The 21,020-nt window shown below is 41.5% G+C and overlaps 1 protein-coding gene and 1 non-coding gene across 4 annotated transcripts in view; both read left to right on the top strand.

Annotated features, from left to right (window-relative positions):
• ANKUB1 (ankyrin repeat and ubiquitin domain containing 1) overlaps nucleotides 1-21,020 on the top strand; it is a 47,879-nt gene that overhangs the window by 20,124 nt on the left and 6,735 nt on the right. For all 3 annotated transcript variants that reach the window (XM_036017906.1, XM_028505079.2, XM_036017907.1), the window contains 2 exons: nucleotides 4,972-5,086; nucleotides 8,822-9,754. In XM_036017906.1, the coding sequence (XP_035873799.1) occupies nucleotides 4,972-5,086; nucleotides 8,822-9,754 (1,048 nt within the window). The remainder of the gene's footprint in view (nucleotides 1-4,971; nucleotides 5,087-8,821; nucleotides 9,755-21,020) is intronic.
• LOC114491161 lies at nucleotides 19,482-19,586 on the top strand. The gene has a single exon (XR_003683976.1). It is a non-coding gene; the product is annotated as a U6 spliceosomal RNA (small nuclear RNA).

Raw genomic sequence — 21,020 nt, 5'->3', positions numbered from 1 at the left:
TTATATTTCCCAACAGAATTCCTAAACTTATGAAGGAATTTAATGGGTGACAAAGGAGGCATTACAGATTGGTTGGGTTGGATTAGCCAATAAATGGTGCTGGTTAACTTGCTTAGAAATTCTCTGGATAAATAAAAGTTGAACACTGAGCATTAAGAGAAAAAAACACCCATTTTAATCTTTGTTCTTTTGGAAATTAGGACTGCTTTATTGCGAAAAACTGAAATTGATAGTTATAACATTTGCTCCTAGATAGGGAATTAAAGCACAATAAAATGCAGGGCTTGATGAAGGTACCCTACTGTTAATGAGGATCTAAATCACATAGCAGTCAAGAATAAGAGAGGAAAAAAACTAAAAAAGGAAAAGAAAGAAAGAGAATAAATAAATAAATAAATAAATCTTATAGCCTTCACTGTAGTTTTCAGAATCAGGGCTCCTCAGCAGTGGACAGATTAGGCCAGGGAGAGCAAAGATCCTAAGGTGAGGCAACCGCTTAGGGAAGGACAGATGGGCCAGGAAGAACCCATGTACAGTTATCTAGGTCCTGCTAGTGGGCATCCTGGGATAGGCAGGTCAGTCTGTAACTGGCAATTGGTAAGATTGAGAAAAGCGGTAGGTGAGCTTCAAGAAGATCCAGCAGGGATGTGGTGGTTGAACCATTTACTACCATAGCATAGCTTCAAGGTAGTAAATGAATAAATGAATGAATGACATAACAGAAAACTAGACAAGCTGATTGTTGACAGCATGTAACAGAAATCTGACCCCAGAGATGTGGGTTCAGAGTAGGAACTTCAGTTCCAGGTTCAGAGAACAGAACCTCGGTTCTAAAACCTGAAAGGTAAGCTAGGATACTGGAACTCATGTTCTGGGGCACAAAGTGGGGGCTTGGTCAAGAGTAAAGCAAACTCCTAGAATGGGGAACACTAACTTTCCACCAAAACTCTGAGCTACTGGCCTGGAATCTTCACCTATCCCCTCCTACGGAATTAAAATTGTTTCCTGGGCCTGGGGCCATGTGGCCACAGCTGTGGAGGACCAAGGAGGTGGGGTATAGTGCCAGGCTAAAGCTTTCCAAGCTCACCTGTGAGTGATCTTCACAGTAAACTAAAAATATAGCAAATCATTTAAATCAAGAGATAAAATGAATGCACCTGGGCCAGTGTTTAAAGTCCTTTGTTACCAGTGCTACACATATAAGTCAAGCATTTTATAAGAAAGTTTAAGTACAGCAAGAAGGTTTAGAGAAACTAAGTCTCTTATGTCAAGGGTGATCCATAGTTTAGAAAATGTTTATTAAAGCATTTCTGCAGGACACCTGCAGAACCACTACTTGGTCTCTACAGAATAATTCCCTAATTCTCCAGCAAAAAAGAGTGAGCTCTGCTAGCTGAGGCCAGATTTGTGAGGGTGGAGGAAGGTTGGGGGACGAGGTCAGATCCTGCTCTGTGAGTAAACAAGCATGGCAAAGAGGAATCAACCCACAAAGGAAAGTGAGGCCAAGCTCAAGAAATACAACACCATAGTAAAGAGGTAACAGAGGAACAGTCCCATTTCAAGATTATAGGTTATAATATGGAACATCCCGAAAGGAAAGGATCAGCTGAGAGAACATAAACTTAGCTGTGTGTCTGCCTGTGGAGTGGAAGCAAAAAGAGAAAGAGAGGGAACCAGAAAGAAAAAAGAGAAAGGCAAGTGAAAGGAGGCTTAGATAGGGTCCTGTAGACATAAATTCCAAGCCAAATTCTACTCCAAGCTTGCTGAGTAACCAGGCAACTCACCATATCTTTGGGTCTCAGCTTCCTACTCTATAAAAAGGGGAATTGACTGGGCTGGTCTTTTAGGATCTTTGTCTTTAACATTCTGTGACTTGAAGATTACTGGTGTTAGGATATCCCAGCCAAGAAAAGTCAACATGTTTAGAAGCTTTGTATGCCTGCAAAATGCTAATGAGGTTGACTTCCCTCATTCTGTCCCTCCCTTCCTTCTTATCTACAAGTATTTATTATGAAGCTACTACATGTCTGAGCCCACAGATATGTACAGGTAAGCCAACACACACACACACACACACACACACACACACACACACACACCTCCTACTGCCAAAGCCATCACATTAATTCAAGGCAGCCAATCCAGAGGCTGTCCAGTAACATCAGCTCTCGCAGCTGAGCCAATTAGATTCTGTTTGGAGACAAATATGACACAGAGGACAGGAACACGGGCACAGGAGCCTGATTGCCCAAGTCCAACTCCTGGTTGCATTACTCACTGGGTATGAAAAACCTGGGCAAGTTACTTAATCTCATAATGTCTCCGTTTCCTCAGCTGCCAAATGGAGACAATATTATAACTTACCACTTGGTGCTTTTGTGAATTTTAAATTAGCTTATTCACATAAAGTACTTAGAACAATACAAAACATGTAATAAGCATTTGATGAATATTGGCTATTCATATTCAATGTTATTATTCATTATTATTAGTCTTGCAAATTCAAATTGGGAAATGTGGAAAGATAAATTGGTTATCAGTAGTGGCAGAAAATGAAAGGTGTCATGAAATAAGGTTGGGTCATGCAGAACTAATGTTGAATGCATGCCCAAGTTGTGATAGGGCAGAAACTGTAAGCAGGGCAGCCCGTGGGTAGAGAAAGTGAGAAGCCATACAAAAGACATAGAGGACACAAGAGATTCTGGGGCCTTGGTTCCTAATGCACACCATTGTCAGTCACTGTCTCAGTATAATAAACCCATTTTATTGAAGGCTTCCTTGCCACCCAAGAGCATAACTAAAACAGAGCCCACAGCCTGGATGAGACATGATGCTGGGACTCAAAGAGTTCTCTATTAGTGTTTGAAAACTAACCATTCCAAAGCAGAATGTATGCTTGATGATAGTTTCAAAGTCTAAGCTATTTGGGGAAGTGAAAGAATGGTGTTGTCAAGCAGGACTTCCTGGAGAAGATGATGCCAGTGTTACATAATAAACTATTGGTCGAAGGGGGTGGGGGGAAGGAGTCAGAAAATTCAGACAGAAGGGGCAGCAACATAATAAGCCCCAGAGCCAGAAACAGCTTGGTGTGCACACGGAAGTGCAGGCCAGCCTGCTGGGCTGCTGAGGGTGAGGAGGGCAGCACATGCCCAGAATGGATTTGGGGAGTGGGGCTGAACCTCACTCACCAACTATGTACTGAATATTCGCCATGACCCAGGCACCACTGAGAAAGCAGGCACAGAGCTGTGAGTGAGAGTAGCATGGTTCCTACCCTTTTGAAGCTTGCATGTCAGTGAGGAAAGCAAGCACCATCAAGTTAACAGAAAAATGTTAAATTTTAAATAGAAATAAGAACTATGAAGGAAAAGAAAGCAGCATAAGAGGATAAAGGATGATGTGGTAAGGGGAAGGCTATTTTAGTCAGGAAAGGAGATGATATTTGAGCAGAGACCTGAAGGGAGAGGAAGTTTTGTTGGGTGCTTCTCAAAGAACAGTCAGGCAACAGATGATCTCAGTCTGAATGAGGGTGGAGCTGGTGGAGATGAAGGAAAGGAAACAGGTCTCAAACATTTCTGAGATAAACTAGTCAGGCCTCAGTAATTACACAGGTGTAGCACATGACAAAAAGGAAGAAATGAAGAAAAAAGTCTGAGATTTCTAGTGTAGGTAGTAAAGAAGGCAGTGGTGCCACACACTGAGACACAGAATGCAGGAGGGAAAGCCAGTGGGGAATGAAAGGCAATGAGTTGTCCTTTCTAACAGCATGAAGGCAGTGCAGTCCTTTGGACAGCAACATCCCCAGCAGGGGGAATCCGGAGCTGGGGCCTAGGCTGGAGATATGGATTTGGGAGTGAGTGGCACATGGGTGGTCCATGAAGCCTTTAGTGTCACCAAGATGGCCTGTTAGTCAACCAACAAGTATTTAGTGAGCACTTACCAAGTGCCAGGCTATGTATCCAGTCCTAAAGGAGCTTTCTTTTCATTAGGGACATGAAAAAAAATCTCTACACAAGTGAAATTATTCCAAGTACTGATGATAAATGATATGAAGAAGTTAAAATAAGGTCATGGGAGGAAGAGTGTTCGAGGGGAGGAGGCAGTGGGTGGCTGAGATTGCTTTAGCTGTGGTGGCTGAGAAGGTCCTCTGTGAGGACAGGATGCTTGAATTGAAAACTGAATGAGACTCACACTTCTGTGAAAATCTAGATACAGGCCCTTGGAAACAAAAGAAATGATAAGTCTTTACGACTTGAGATGGGAGTGGACTTGGTGTGTCTCAAGGACAGGTGAAAGGTCAGAGTGCCCTGGACAGGGGCAGGCTGGCTGTCCTGAGACACAAGGGAGGCAGGCTGGATGGAGAGAGGGGAGAGAAGGCAGGGTGGCCAAATTGGGTTTTATCTCAAGGAATGTGGAGAGTGAGCAAATCAGAAGACCGAAGGAAAAAAGAGTCTTGGAAAACACTTGCCAGCAGAACAAAGGGAATATGGTGTCACAGGGTCAGGAGAGGGTAAACACTGGAGGGGCAGGTGGCAAGTGCTGCAGCAGCAGTGAACATAGTACAGAATGGCTCCCATTTTGTGAAGCACAGAACAAAGGGGCCATTCAGTTCCACCCACAGCCCACTCGTAAGCTACAGGCCCAAGAAGCAAGCCCATCTGCCCTGCCACGTTTTCTTTAGTTTCCTCTTCCAACAGAACAGCTTCAGTTTCACTGTGACGTATCCATCATCCCAGAATCAGCACCCACAGGGCTTTTTGAAGATAGCGGCAGAAAGCATTTCAACACGGTATGCAATCACTGTGCAGGCCTAAGCTAAAAATAACCTCTGTCTACTTATTTATTTTAGGGTTACCTTTCATTTCGCATCTAGTTCATGCCTCTGTTTGGGGAAAGCTATCTTTAGAAGTTGTATGGATTGCCAAACCACAGTGATGGACTGCACCATAAACTGCCTCTTTTCATCCACAGGCACAATGCTTCGCTTGGACGTCTGGGATGGATGGAAAGAATTTCTTATGGGCTGTCTCCTCGGACAAAAACTTAAAGTCCAACGCTATTTATCAAATGAAAAGCCGGTACTTAAGTATGGAGATAAAGCAAATACAAAATTAATTTAAGTAATTTTTACTAAATTTCCAAAGGACCTTGAGTCTGCAATTCACTCCACAGCTGGTGTGCTGCTGCTCCATGCCGATTCCACTTAGAATATCTTGATCAGACATCATTATTGAGACATTTGATGAAATAATGCAGCAGGGATGCCAGCAGTGCTGACAGCCTCTGGGGATGGATTGCAATCTGGGTAGATGTTCCTCAGGAAACACTAACTATTTCAATGGGTGACCAGTTTGGTTTGGTTATCAGACTTTGAACATCTTTTTTTAAAGACACTAGAATAAGTGTCTGGTCACTATCACATTCAATTATATTTTTTATCCTCACCCAAGGACATATTTATTGAGTTTTAGAGAAAGGGGAAAGGAGGGAGAGAGGGAGAGAAACATTAATGTGAGAGAGAAACATCCATCAGTTGCCTCTTGTACACCCCACCCAGGGATAGAACCTGTGACTTAGGCATGTGCCCTGACCAGGAATCGAACCTGCGACTTTTTGGTTTACAGGACAACGTTCCAACCAACTAAGCCAGTCAAGGCACATTCAATTATTCTAAAAACAAAACAACGACAACAACAAAACCCCCACTATTTGCTAATTGGTTAGCTGAAAAATTGGCTGTCTTTTCATAAGCTCCCATGTAAGTTTTCAAACTGCATTTAATACAATATTCATATATTTGCAGTACATGAAGTAGAACATGTGTGACTGAGGCAGTGGATGTGGGTAGGTTCAGAGAAGCAGGTGAACATTTTAATGTATGTCTGCAGCTTCCCAAATGCTACACTACCCTTTTGTTTTAAAATCAGTGGTACTGTATTTTAGAACAGTGCCCCCTTGTGGGTGATATAAGTATGCTTTACAAAAGCCGGCATACCCACTAGCAGCTCTAAGGCCTCTGTGAAGTGATAGATTGGAAGCCACTTCTTGCAAGTTTATAAAATATTCAAATATTTAAAATTAATTTCTATTTGAGGATAGTAATAATTCTTTTTTAAAAGATTTTATTTATTTATTTTTAGAAAGAGGGGAAGGGAGAAAGAGAGAGAGAGAAACATCAATGTGTGGTTGCCTCTTGTGAACCCCCCGCTGGGAACCTGGCCTGTAACACAGGCATGTGCCCTGACTGGGAATCAAACCTGCAGCTCCTTGGTTTGCAGGCCTGCACCCAATCCACTGAGCTGCACCAGCCAGGACGGCAATAATTCTTTTTATGCTCTAAATCCAAAGAAATAGCCATGCTGCTTTGTTACTTTTAATAGTGCATATTTATTAAGTACTTTGTGACACTGTTATATTTACTATGTAACTTTATACTTTTATAAGGTCAATATTCTTTTACCTTGTTTTATAGATGAGAAAACTGATATTAGGAAATCTGCCCATTTTCACACAGCTATCAAGAACCCAACTGGGCATTAGATCCTCCTAGCAATGTAACTCTAGTGCTCATGTGCTTAACCACCTCCATTTAATATTTAAATAAAGTCTTAAAAAATTAAATAAAATGTCAAAGAATATAAATGATCACATTGAAAAGCTCCTTTTATTCTCTATCCAATTAACAAATGTCTATTGAGCATTTTCTATATATTACACAATATCCTAGGAACAAGATATAGCTCAGGCTTCCAGTAGGGAAAGCAGAAAACAGTAGCCAATTCCTGAAGAAGCGGCATTGCAAAGTGTTTGGGAGTACAAACTCCAGAGCCCATATGCCTAGGTTCCCAGGCCCTCCCTTGGTGTTTCATTGTGTAAACTCAGACAAATTATATAGTCATCCTGTACCTCACTATCCTCTTGTATAAAACAGGAATGATAACAGTATCTCATAGAACTGTTTTAGAGATTAAATTACCTAGGAATCATAAGGAATTTAGAGAACTGCCTGGCAAATGCCAAGAGGATATGAATGCTAGGTGCTGCTGTCATTCAGTGTGAGAAGTGTTAGGGCATGGGCACAGTGCCGGACGATCTGGGAATAGATACTATGGAGAGCTAACCAGTCCCAGGGGGTCATCCTGAGAAACAGAATTAAGATTGAGACCTGAAGAGTTGGTACTCAGAGAAATGGTAGGAAGGAAAACAAAAACAAAAACCCCATGTTCCAAAGCAGGTGGAACCACATGTACAAAGACCAGGGCAAGAGAATGGATCTTCAAGGAACTCAAAGAAATTCCACATGGTACATCACAGAGTGAGAGGGGACGAGTAGCCAGAGGCTGAAAAGATACAGAAAGGCCAGCTCATGCAGGCCCCACAGGAATGTAAAGGAATTTGAACTCTATAGCATTCAGAAGACATTGAAGCTAGGCTTCAGTATGAGAGATAGAGGCAGGGAGGGAGACAGGGAGGTAGTTAAGAGAAGAAGGTGGCCTGACCTAGGCTCAGGACTGAGAGGACAGATTGCAAAAAGATACATGTAGAAAGCAGCATCAACTAGGCTCAGTACCAAGAGTGCCTATAGTTCCCACAACATGAGTGCTAAGGATGAAAGTGAAGGCCAGTTGGTCCATCCAGGAGAGGCTCTTCTCCCCAAGTCAAGAAAACTGATCAAATTCAGACATGCCAATTTACATTAGTGACTTTCAAAAGAAGTGGATGTGTGAACCAAAATGCCACTGTATTAATGTATAACTCTAGTTATAATCTAACTGCCAGAGCCCTCCTAGAGACCCATATGTTCTGGGCAAACCATCTACCTCACAGAAAAATTACATGGGAAACCACCTACACATCAAAAGGTAGTGTGACAAGCATGCAAGCAGACACAGGAGAGTTAGTTAAATGCAGTATATTTTGGATAATACCAGGCTAGCTTCCCTCCATCTCTACAGTGGGGTCAGATAGCCCTGCCCAAGTATGTTCTGACAAGTTGGACCCTGTCTAGGTTTCCCTCCTTAATTCCTCTTTCTCTGAACAGCCTTCCGCATCATTCAACTATGCCTTCTGGGGTACTGGAAGGATAGTAAAAAGGCCAGTGTGCCTCCAGTACAGTGAAATAGAAGGGGACTGGTAGAAAGTGGGGCTGGAGACGGCAGGGGGTGGGGGGCGGGGGGCGGTGCGGGGGCAGATGATGAGGGGCCTTATAGGCCAAGGTGAGGAGTTAGAATTTCAATTGCAGTGGGAAGCTATTGGAGGGTTTGGAACAGAGGACAGGAAACCACCAGTTCATAGAATGAAATGATCATTGAGTACTGTCTGAGGAAAGCCTGGAGGGAGATGAATGGAGGTGGGAGACGAGTTAGGCACTGGGAATGGTGCTGGTGGAGGGTGGCAACCTGGTGTTTAGATCAGATAGCAGTAGGGACTCTGAGAAGCCAGAAAATAAGGACTGTTAGAATAGGCAAAATAAACATGTACAACTTTCACATTTCTAAAATGTGCTAAATTTCTTCCACTACTTTCCCAATTGATATAAAACTTGATATTTCTCCTGAGCATTGAATTTTCATAAGAAAGAAAACTACTCCAAGGAAACTAGTTGGGACTATTTGCATGTGCATAGTAGGATCATGTGCCTAAGCAGGACCTCTGCAGTTTAACATGCATGTTACTATATGCCTTTTCTGAAAACATTTTGGGTAAAAATTAGGAAACAACAAAAATTTTAAGTAGAATGTTGCATGGGCATTTAGTATAACCGCACTTGTCTGTTTGCTGACTTACCAAACCCCCACTCCGACTCGTTTCACTCATGCAGGTACCAGAAGAGGGTGGCCCTGTACATTGCCGCCTTTTATGGCTACATTGAACTCACCGAATGGGCCCTGAAGCAGGGTGTGCGGCCCCACGAGGCGGTTGGTGTCCACCCTTACCGAGCATGGTGCCATGAAGCCCTGCATGCAGATGTCTCTAAATGTCCCATTCATGCAGCTGCAGAAGCAGGCCAGCTGCTGATTCTGAAGGCCTTTGTCAACTGCAGTGTGCTGTGCCTGGAATGCAGAAATGCTGCAGGCCAAGCTCCCCTGGCCATCGCGCTCAAACGCAAGCATAAAGACTGTGTATTATATTTGCTTAGTAAAATGTGGTCCACAGTTTCTTTTCTGAAAGTGTCAGTCCCCATGAGGATCTATATTAAAATAAAACAATGGGTGCTCAAGGCTCAGAGTCACAACCTTTATAAAAGCCAGCTGTGTGGATCAAGAGCCTTCGAGGCAAAAGTTGGAGACATTGTGATGGTGGATGGCTTCAGCAAACCACGAATGACCTCCAAGAGTTGGCATAAGGCTGGGAATAAGGACTCACAAAGCACTGTGGTCAAGCTACCGCCTCTCAGGGAACAAACTGCAAGCAGGAGACCTGTCAATACTTTGGTAATTTCACAGCAGGACACAAGAGAACAAACCCTCAAATTTCTTCCACTGGTAGATAAAAATACATTCTCTGAATTACGAAGACAACAAAATTGGAAAAATAGTATTGCCGTGGATAGGAAAAATGAAAAGCTCATAAAAAATACATATCTTCCACAAATCCCACTCCCTCCAGTTTCAAGAGTAGGCCATGCACACCCATCTTTTTACTACGCAACACCCAGTGCTGACTCTTTACTCAGATCTTCCTTCGCATCTTTCTCTGAGCACAGCGGGAGAACTCCAAGGGAGAACGCCATCTACTGCTTAGCTGTGGCCAGGTAATGTCTTTTATTTCTGCATTCGTGTATGTACTTCTTTATTTTTAGTTAAATTTATTGGGGTGACATTGGTTAATAGGAATGCTTTCTCTGTAAACATATGAGAGCAAACCTTTCAAAGGGCAGGTCTAGGGACAGGGGATGGCCCGTGAAGCCTTACCATGCCCGACAGCGTAATACAGGTTGTTCCAGTGCATCAGTGTCTGGCTTCCAGGACCTCAGCTTAGCCTCGTGTCTACAACAAAACAAACTGTTTTTATTGGGCAGTCCAATCTGCGTAGCGCTTTTCTCCTCAAAGTTTGAGAAAGAAAAGAGACACAGTTAAAAGAGTTGTATCAATTAACAAAGTCCATTGTTTCTTTAAAAAAAAACTAATAAGAATTGCTCACTGAAATGTGGAAGGGAGACATCAAAACTGTCAGGGAAGACTGGATGGAAATGAAGGGGGAAGAAAAATAAAAGAAACAACTGAACCATAAAGACTTCAGTTGACTTGCTAGGCAAGATATACCCAGTTGTGGGAGGTCTATATTGGATGGAGTGTTAGGATTGACATTAATATTTAAGGTAAGTTTTAAAAAGTAATTCATTATCACATTCGAAGATATAAATGAGTGTATCTGAGGTGGACTTTTCAGAAACATTCATTTCATAAGATAAAATATTACATACTGGTCACGAGATTTCACTGAAAACACAGCTCTGCAAATCTCAGGTCCCATTCGTCATATATGAGGTGTTATTGGGTGACAGTATTGCAGCTGAAATGCAGATCTGTGAGCGGCTTTTTTCCTCATTCAGTGTGTGAGAAGGAAAGAAAAAATAAGGCTGAGTTGTTTTAGTTGCCTTTCTATATTGGTCTCTATTTCAGCTCTACTTTATTTCAACAAGGTTATTGCCACCTAGTGGTGAGAGTAATCTGGGCTGCAACACTGGCAGACTTCAGAGCGACGACAATAAAGAAACTACTTAATATCTTCAGTCTTTGTAATTTGTGAGGTATCTTTGAGTAGAATGTGTAAAAATAATCTAAAATTCTAGAAAAAGACTAGAAAAATTATTAATTGAAAAAATTGTATAGCTCGTCTTAAAATTAGGCTGTAAGCATATGAGAGGAAATATTGGTTAGTTTTATCAACAGATGCATGTTAAAAAATGAGTTTATTTTCTTATTGTCAATTACACCTAAATAAAATTGAAAAAAATAAGCTTATTTTTCAAGCATCCAGTAAGTGCTTATTATGGCCCAGTGCAATACTAAGCAGGATGAAAATGTGCAAATGCATCTGTATTTAAGGTGGGCGTGTGTGTGGTTTGGGGGAAGAAAGGCTGCCAGTGTCTATTGTGTGGAGTGCTTTCTTGGGGAGGTATTTGGTTGTAAAATATATAGAAAAATGCATATGGAGTGTTAATCCCACATATATTGCTCATTTTGCACACTGCTACTCGGATCAGATACAAAATATTTCCAGCACCCCCAAAATTTCCCTCATGCCATTTGCCAGTAAATAACCTCTCCCAGATGTGATCATCATTCTGATCCCTATCAGTGAGATTAGTTTTGCCTGCTCTTGAATTTCATATAGAGGACATCATATAGTATGCACCTTCTATGTGTGGCTTGTTTGTTCAACATACTGCCTGTGGGATTCATCCATGTTTTCACATGTACTGATTCTTTTTATTTCTATATAGTATTCCTTTTCTGTGTAGTATTTCATACCTTTGTTTATCTGTTCCCCTATTGATGGGCATTTGGGTTGTTTCTCTCTTTCTTTTGTAAGATTTTATATATTTGTCTTTAGAGGGGGGGAAGGGAAGGAGAAAGGGAGGAAAACATCGATGTGTGAAAGAAACATCAATTGGTTGTCTCTCACACACCCCCAACCAGGGATCTGGCTTGCAACCCAGGCATGTGCCCTGACCGGGAATTGAACCAGTGACCTTTCAGTTTGCAGGGTGGCATGCAATACACTGAGTCACACTGGCCAGGGCTGGGTTGTTTCTAATTTGGGACTATCTGAATAAAACTGTATAATGATTTGTGTATATGAGGTCTGTTGGACATTTGCATTAATTTCCCTTGATTGTATACTTAGAAATAGAACTGCTAGGTCACGGAGTAAGTTTCTTTTTTGCCGGGGGAGGGGGGACACTTCCAAGCAGTTTTCCAAATAGGTTATACTAACATGCTATTTTTGTAGGTATATTTTATAAAATTGAAGTTATCAGAGAAAACAATTTCAAGGTTGAGAAAGCAATCTCTGAGGAAAACATTGTATTAAAGAAAAAGGTTAGCAAGCCCTGTCTGGTGTGGCTCAGTGGGTTGAACACTGGCCTGTCAACTGAAAAGTTTCTGGTTTGATTCCTAGTAGGGGCACATGCCTGGGTTGTGGGCCAGGTCTCTAGCTGGGGCCGTGAAAAAGACAACCATAGATGCTTCTCTCACACATAGATGTTTCTCTCCCTCTTTCTCTCCTTCCTTCCCCCCACCTCTAAAAAATGAATAAAATATGTTTTAAAAAAGAGGTTAGAAAAAAGGGGTTAGCAAAGGGGGGCAAAATGAAAACATCTGCAATAGTATCAACAATAAAAAATAAGGAGACTCATAGGAGTGGTGGTCAGTCTGATTTCATACTTCCTCTGGTAGAGTTAGTCCTAGCAAATCTTTCCAACTTGACTGTTTCTCTTTTTCTCTTTCCTATATTTGCACTCTCTCCTTCCTTCCCATCTGTTTTTCCCCCTATCCACTGCATCTTTCCCAGGATCTGTCCCACCTTCCTCTGTTGGTTGGCTGTGGAGGGAAAGGAGTCTTCATGACCCCTGCACAGTTCTTTTTGGTCTGGTTTATGCCCCATATAGGAGTCATGAAAGCACCTATGTCTGCCTGAAACCACCTGTCAAGCCAGGGAGAGGTGAACATAGTTATACTACCCTTTTCTCCTTGAACTGGGAACTCCTATGCTCCAAAGAAATGTTGAGATTCAGTTAGGTAGTTGGGCTGATGGCCCAATTAGAGATTATGAATGGCTATTCATTCAACAAATGTATATTGAGCTGGTGATACAGTAATAGGATGATTTTCCTACTTTTAGCTCTGCAAGTCCTGTTTCCTAAGAAATCCCTCAGTTTTTGGCAAACCAGGACAGGTGGTCACCCTCTACAATTGAGAGCAAATACAAATACAGTCCTGCATTTGTGAAACAAACTACCTACTAGGGTGTGATGGATATTATCATAAAAGCTGAGGAATATGCTATGAAGGAGAAGAACTTCAGGAAAAGAGGTTCTATGACTTCCCTAAGAAAATGTCTGACCTGAATTCCGAAGGATGGGCAGGGGTTAACCAAGTGAAGGAAGAGTGGAAAGACACTGCTCCGGGTAGAAGAAATGGCTTGTGCAAAAGCCTCATGGCTGTAGTTCATGGAGCATTTGTGATGTAGAAAGATATGCTAGGGCAAAGAGAGAGAAGAGAGGTATGAGACAAACATGGGGAGGCAGGCTGGGGTCCCTATGGAGGACTGGGCAGTTTTAGACTAAAAACAATAAGGAAACATTGAAAAGTTTGACATAATCAGCTTCACATTTTGTAGAGATCACTTTGGCTGCAGTGTCAGGGAACTAGAAAGGACTCTGAAGTCTGGATAGGAGGCAATGGCAGAGGTCCAGGGGAGACATGGCGGTAGAGTGCACTACAGGAGGGACTTGGGTAACGGAGACCAGTAGATGGGTTGGAGAGAAATGTAAGAAAGAAATTGACAGAACTTGGTGGTAGGTTGCACAGGATAAGAAATGAGGGCCAGGGTAGATGCAAAGATGACTCCTGTCTTCTGAGCCAATCAAAGCAAGGGTGAGGTTCTGGGGGCACAGGCACACTCAGACACAGCTTCTGCAACATGGCCCATAATGCTCTGCTCCCACCTCTAGAGAGACACAGGCAGCTATAGGAATTTCAAGGTCTTCTCAGGAGTTTAGAGATGTGTTTCGGGCTGCTCCCCATGTTCAGAAAGCCCAACAGAGTACCCAGTATTTCAACTGGTGGAGTTGAAATAATGCTATAGTAAGGCAGCCCTGTTGATGAGTGTGTATATTGTCCTTGCCTGTCAGAGGAATAGTAACTACATTGGTCTCTCCTGGGTAAGTGCCAAAACCCCAGAAAATGACAACTCAAGGACAAAATGCCTAAATTAGCCCACTTCCACACACTCACAGAGGGTGGGTCTGGGTTTGGCAAAGAGGCAGAGGCTGTTTGAAAAAATCTGACTTGAGTGGTGTCAGACTGTACCCTCTCCCTCCAGTCCTGCTTTGTTTTTATTCACAGTGCTATCACAGTCTGATTTGTGTTTTAATTTTTACTCAATGTATTCAGGTGACATTGGTTAATAAAATTATATAGATTTCAGGAGTACAGTTCTATAGTATATCACCTATATTGTATTGTATGTTTGCCATCCAAAGTCAAGTCTCCTTCCATCACCATTTATTACCCTTTACCCTCCTCTACCTCCCCGTACTCCCCAATTCCCCCCAGGTAATTACCATATTGTGAGGCTTTTTTTCCTTTGCTTAATCCTATCACCTTTTCCACCCAGCCCCCCATCTCCCTTCCTCCTGACAGTTATCAGTCTGTTCTATGTATCTATGAGTCTATTTCTATTTCTAATTTGTCTGTTAGTTTATTTTGTTCATTAGATTCCACATATAAGTGAAATCATATGGTATTTGTCTTTCGCTGACTGGCTTATTTCATCTAGCATAATACTTTCAGAATGAAAGTTACACAGAGACTAAAAGTTAAGGCTTGAAAAAAGATATTTCCTGCAAATGGAAATGAGGAAAAAAAAGCTGGGGTAGCAATACTTATATCTTACAAAATACGCTTTAAAACAAAGGCTATAGAAGAGACAAAGAAGGACATTACATAATGATAAAGGGAGCAATCCAACAAGAGGATATAACCCTTGTAAACATTTATGCACCCAACATAAAAGCACCTAAATATGTAAAGCAAATCTGGATAGATATAATGTGAGAGATCCGACTTCCGGCCAAGAGTGAGGTGTAGATAGATATTCTTTGCTTCCTTGTGCAACCAAAAGGACAACAACAAATTTAAAAATGAAAAATAACCAAAACTGCCAGGAAATCAAACTGTATGGAAGTCCAACAACCAAGAAGTTAAAGAAGAAACAGATCCAGACTGGTAGGAGGGCCAGAGATGGCCCCCGGGGCAGAGAGGACACACAGCAAAGCAGTGGCTGGAGGACTGGGTAGTCCCACATTTGCCCAGTTGTTCCTCCCAGAAGGAACAACTGGGGAGCAAGACAGACCCAGGCTTCCAGTATGGGGAAATAAAGCCTCAAAACCCCTGGCTGTAAGAACCTGTGGGGGTGCAGTGGTGGGAGAAACTCCCAGCCTCACAGGAGAGTTTGTTGGAGAGACCCATAGGGTCCTAGAATGTACACAATCCACCCACCCAAGAATCAGCACCAGAAGGGCCCAATTTGCTTGTGAGTTGAGGGAGAAGTGACTGTAAACTGTTTGAGAGCAGAGAAAGCAGCATCATTCCATCTTGGACCCCTCCCCCACAGACAGTGCTACAACCTAGCAAAGCGGTTTGCCTTGTCTTGGCCAACACCTAAGGCTCTGTCCCTAACAATATAAGAGGCAGCTGAAACAAAGAAATATGGCCTAAATGAAAGAACAGATAAAAACTCCAAAAATAGAACTAAGTGATGAGGAGATTGCCAACCTATCAGATGCAGAGTTCAAAAAAACTGGCCATCAGGATGCTCACAGAAATGGTTGAGCATGGTTGCAAAATAGAGAAAGAAGGGAAGGCTATGCAAAGTGAAGGGAAGGAAATTGGGACTCAAATCAACGATTTGGAGCAGAAGGAAGAAATAATCATTCAACCAGACAGAGTCAAGAAATAAGAATTCAAAAAAATGAGGAGAGGCTTAGGAACCTCTGAGACAACTTTAAATGTTCCAACATCCAAATCATAAAGGTGCCAGAAGAAGAAGAACAGCAAGATATGGAACATTTATTTGAAAAAATAATGAAGGGAACTTCCCCAATCTGGCAAAGGAAATAGACTTCCAGGAAATCCAGGAAGGTCAGAGAGTCCCAAAGAAGTTAGACCCAAGGAAACACACACCAAGGCACATCATTATTACATTACCCAAGATTAAAGATAAGGAATCTTAAAAGCAGCAAGACAAAAGTCTTAATGCCCATAAGACTGTCAGCTGACTTCTCAAAAGAAATCTTGCAGGCAAGAAGGGGCTGGAACGAAGTATTCCTAGTCATGAAAGTCAAGGAACTACATCCAAGATTACTCTATCCAGTGAGGCTATCATTTAGAATGGAAGGGCAGATAAAGTGCTTCCCAGATAAGGTCAAGTTAAAGGAGTTCATCATCACCAACCCTTTATTATATGAAATGTTAAAGGGATTTATCTAAGAAAAAGAAGGTGATCAAAAATATGAACAGTAAAATGACAACAGACTCACAACTATCAACAACTGAACCTAAAACAAAAACAAACTAAGCAAACAACTAGAACAGGTACAAAATGACAGAAATGGAAGGTTATCAGTAGGGAGGCAGAGGGGGAGAATTGGGGTGAAGTCCAGGGAATAAGAAGCATAAATGGGATTCTGGGACTTCTGGCAAGATGGAGGAATAGGTGTGCACACTGTACCTCCTCGCACAACCAAGAACAGAACAACAATAATTTACAACAATGATTTGCAGTCATAATATCAGAACTGTCAGAGGATTTATCTAAATGGAAGTCGGACAGCCAAGAAGTTGAAATAGACCCGTACATCCAGACTGGTAGGGGACGACGAGCCAAGCGGGCACGGCACTGGCGCGGGTCACCGGCACGCGTAGTTTGGGGGAAATTTGGCGCAAAATCGGCGTGACAGCCATCCGGGGCACAAGAGCGCAGTGGTGCAGCGGTGATCCCTGAGTACGGAAGCAGCGGCTGGGGGAATCAGTGGGGCAGCGATTGTGGACCAGGGCAGAGCTCACGGCCCAGAAGCCCAGGGAAGTGTCTGACTCCAGGATAACGGAACTATCACCATTGATCCCTCCTGTCCCCGCTCCCGCCCCTGCCCCCACATATAACGTCACAATGTAGCAACTGGGGCGCCCAGCCCCAGTGAACACCTAAGGCTCTGCCCCCCACCATAACAAGAGCGACCAGACCGGAGAAAAAAAATAAATAAATAAAATAATAGGAGAGACAGGGAAAGGCATAAGACATGTTTCCAGCAGAACAGATCAGTCCCCCAGGACTCATCCTTTTGAGTGACCAAGAAATAGCCAATCTATCAGATGCACAGTTCAAAACACTGGTGATCAGGAAGCTCATGGAACTGGTTGATTTTGGATACAAATTACATGAAAAAATGCAGATTACCATAAAAGAGATGCAGGAAGATATACAGAGGAGAGCCAATAGTGAAAGGAAGGAATCTGAGTCTCAAAACAACACAGTGGACCAGAAGGAAGATAGAATCAACCAAGCAGGAAAACATGATGAAATAAGAATTCAAAAAATCGAAGAAAAGCTTAAGACCGTCGAGGACACCTTTAAACGTTCCAACATCTGAATTATAGGGGTACCAGAAGGGGAGGACCAACAAGTGGAAAAGTTATTTGAACAAATAATAAAGGAGAACTTCCCCAAACTGGCAAAGGGAACAGTCTTCCAAGAAATCCAAGGAGTGCAGAGAGCCCCAAAGAAGTTGGACCCAAGAAGAAACACACCAAGGCACATCATAATTACAATAGCCAAGGTAAAAACGAAGGAGAGAATCCTAGAAGCAGCAAGAGATAAGGGGACAGTAACCTACAAAGGAGTTCCCATCAGACTGTCAGCTGATTTCTCCAAAGAGACCTTACAGGCAAGGGGCTGGAAAGAAATATTCCAAGTCATGAAAGACAAGGACCTACATCCCAGATTGCTCTATCCAGCAAAGCTCTCATTTAGAATGGAAGAGAAGATAAAGTGCTTTTCAGATAAGGTCAAATTAAAGGAGTTCATCATCACCAAGCCCTTACTTTATGAAATGCTAAAGGGACTTATCTAAGAAAAGAAGATAAAGAAAAGACATGTATAGTAAAAGGACAGCAAACTCACAATTATTAACAACCACACCTAAAGCAAAACAAAAAGAAACTAAGTAAACAACTAGAATAGGAACAGAACCACAGAAATGGAGGGCACATGGGGGGCTAGCAGTAGGGGGGGAGGAGGAGAGAGGGGGAAAAGGTATAGAGAATAAGTAGCATAGAATGTAGGTTGAAAATAGATAGGGGGAGGGCAAGAATAGTACGGGAAATGTAGAAGCTAAAGAACTCATAAGTATGACACATGGACATGGACTAAAGGGGGGGAACGTGGGTGGGAGAGGGGGTACAGGGTGGAGGGGAGTGAAGGGGGAAATGGGACAACTGTAATAGCATAATCAATAAAATATATTAAAAAAAAAAGAATTAAAAAAAAAAGCATAAATGGTAGGTAGAAAATAGCCAGAGGGAGGATAAGAATAGTATAGGAAATGGAGAAGCCAAAGAACCTAATGTATGACCCATGGACATGAGCTAAGCGGGGTGGGGAATGCTGGTGGGAAGGGGGTGCAGGGCAAAGGGGAATAATGAAGAGGGGAAAATGGGACAACTGTAGTAGCATAATCAATAAAATATACTTAAAAAATAAAGTGAGAGATCAACAGTAATTCAGCCATAGTAGGGTGAATTACTAATGGGGTGAATAACACCCCATTGACATCAATGGATAGATCTTCCAGATAAGTAGAAAATCAGCAAGGAACTGGTGGTCTTGAATGACACACTAGATCAGGTGGATTTAATAGATATTCAGAGCATCAGAGTATACATTCTTTTCAAGTGCACATGTAACATTTTCTAGGGTAGACCACATGTTAGGACACAAAGCAAGTCTCCATAAATCTAAGACGACTGAAATTACATCAAGTATCTTCCCTGACCATAATGGTATAAAACTAGAAATCAATCACAAGAACAAAAATGAAAAAAACACAAAGACATGGAAGCTAAATAACATGTTTCTAAATGATGAATTGGTTAACAATGAGATCAAGGAAGAAATCAAAAGATACTTTGAAACAAAGGAGAATGGAAATACAATGACCAAAAATATATGGGCAAAGTGAAAGCAGTCCTGAGAGGGAAATTCATAGCACTACAGATCTACCTCAAAAAAAAAAAACAAAAACAAACAAACAAAAAAACACAAGAAAAGCCTCAAATACACAATCTAAATTTACACTTAAAGGAAATAGAAAAAACAACAACAAACAAAGCTCAAATTGAGTAAAAGAAATGAAATAATAAAAATCAGGGCAGAAACAAACAAACTACAGTCTTAAAAAATAATGCAATAGATCAATGAAGCCAAGAGCTGGTTCTTTGAAAACATAACCAAAATTGACAGCCCTGGCCAGGTGGCTAGGTTGGTTGAAGTGTCATCCCATACACCAAGGGGCTACAGGTTTGATCCCAGGCCAGGGCACATGCCTGGGTTATGGATTCAATCCCCAGTCAGTGCAAATAGAGAAGGCAGCCAACTGATGCTTCTCTCTCATACTGATGTTTCTCTCTTTCTCTCCCTCTTCCCCCCACCACCTTTCTTCTCCCTCTAAAATTAATGAAAACATATCCTTGAGTGCTCACTTCAGCTGTACATATACTAATATTAAAATGATACAGAGAAGATTAGCCTGGCCCCAGCACAAGGATGACATGCAAATTCCTGAGGCATTCTATATTTTTAAAAGCTGTGGTACATTTACACAATGGAGTACTATGCAGCAATAAAAAAGAAGGAATTCTTATCTTTTGCAGCAGCATGGATGGATCTGGAGTCTATTATGCTAAGCGAAATAAGCCAGGCAATGAAAGATAAATACCATATGATCTCACTAACAACTAGAATTAGGGAACAAAATAAACTAACAAGTAAAATAGAATCAGAGTCACCGATACAAGGAACAGACTGGAAGCTGTAAGAGGGGAGGGCCAAGTTTGGGACTGGTTAAAAGAAAGTGAAGGGATTAGACAAAGAACATATATGCATCACCCATTGACATAAACAATGGTGCAGGGACTGACTGTGGGAAGGCGAGGCTTTGGGGGGCAAAAGGGGGGAAATGGGGGACAACTGTAAGAGCATAATCAATAAAAACATTTAAAAATAAAGATAAAATTTTTATTAAAAAATTGAAAAAACAGCCCTGGCTGGCTCAGTGGATTGAGTACCAGCCTGCGAACCAAAAGGTCACTGGTTCGATTCCCAGTCAGAACACATGCCTGGGTTGTGCGCCACATCCCCAGTAGGGGGTGCACAAGAGGCAACCACACATTGCTGTTTTTCTTCCCTTCTCTCTCCCTGCCTTCCCCTCTCTCTAAAAATAAATAACTAATAAATAAAATAAAATAAAATAAAACCATATTCTTGGGCAAGGATTTAAAAAAATTGAAAAACCATTAACCAGATTCATGAAGAAGAAAAGAGAAAGGACCCAAATAAATAAAATCAGAAATGAAGGAGGAGAAATAACAACTGACACCAAAGAAATACAAAGGATCATAAGAAAATATTACAACTATATGCCAAAAATTGGACAATCTGGATGAAATGGATAAATTCCTAGAAACATATAATCTTTCAAAACTGAATCAGAAAGAATCAGAAAATCTAAGCAGACAGATTACAGCTAATGGAGTTGAAACAGTACTTTTAAAAAATTCCTAACAAACAAAAGCTGTGGACTGGATAGCTTCATAGGAAAAATTTACCAAAAAATATTTAAAGAAGAACTAACACTTATCCTTTTCAAACTATTCAAAAAAAATCAAGATAGGGGAAAGACTCCCAGGTTCATTTTATGATGCCAGTATTATCCTAATTCCAAAACCAGATGAAGATACTATGAAGAAAGAAAATTTATAAACCAATACCCCTGATGAACATAGATGCTAAAATCCTCAATAAAACATTAGCAAACAGGATCCAGCAATACATTTAAAAGATCATATACCATGGTTAATTGGGATTTATTCCAGGGATGCAAAATTGGTACAATATCCACAAATCAATAAATGCAATATACCATGTAAACAAAAAGAATAAAAACCACACAATCACATTAATAGATGCAGAAGGATTTACTAAAATTCAGCACCCATTTTTGATAAAAACTCACA

The sequence above is a fragment of the Phyllostomus discolor genome, chromosome 2 (genome assembly GCF_004126475.2).
Source record: "Phyllostomus discolor isolate MPI-MPIP mPhyDis1 chromosome 2, mPhyDis1.pri.v3, whole genome shotgun sequence".
In the NCBI taxonomy this organism is placed as follows: Eukaryota; Metazoa; Chordata; class Mammalia; order Chiroptera; family Phyllostomidae; genus Phyllostomus; species Phyllostomus discolor.
This window is presented reverse-complemented; position numbering and strand designations above follow the sequence as displayed.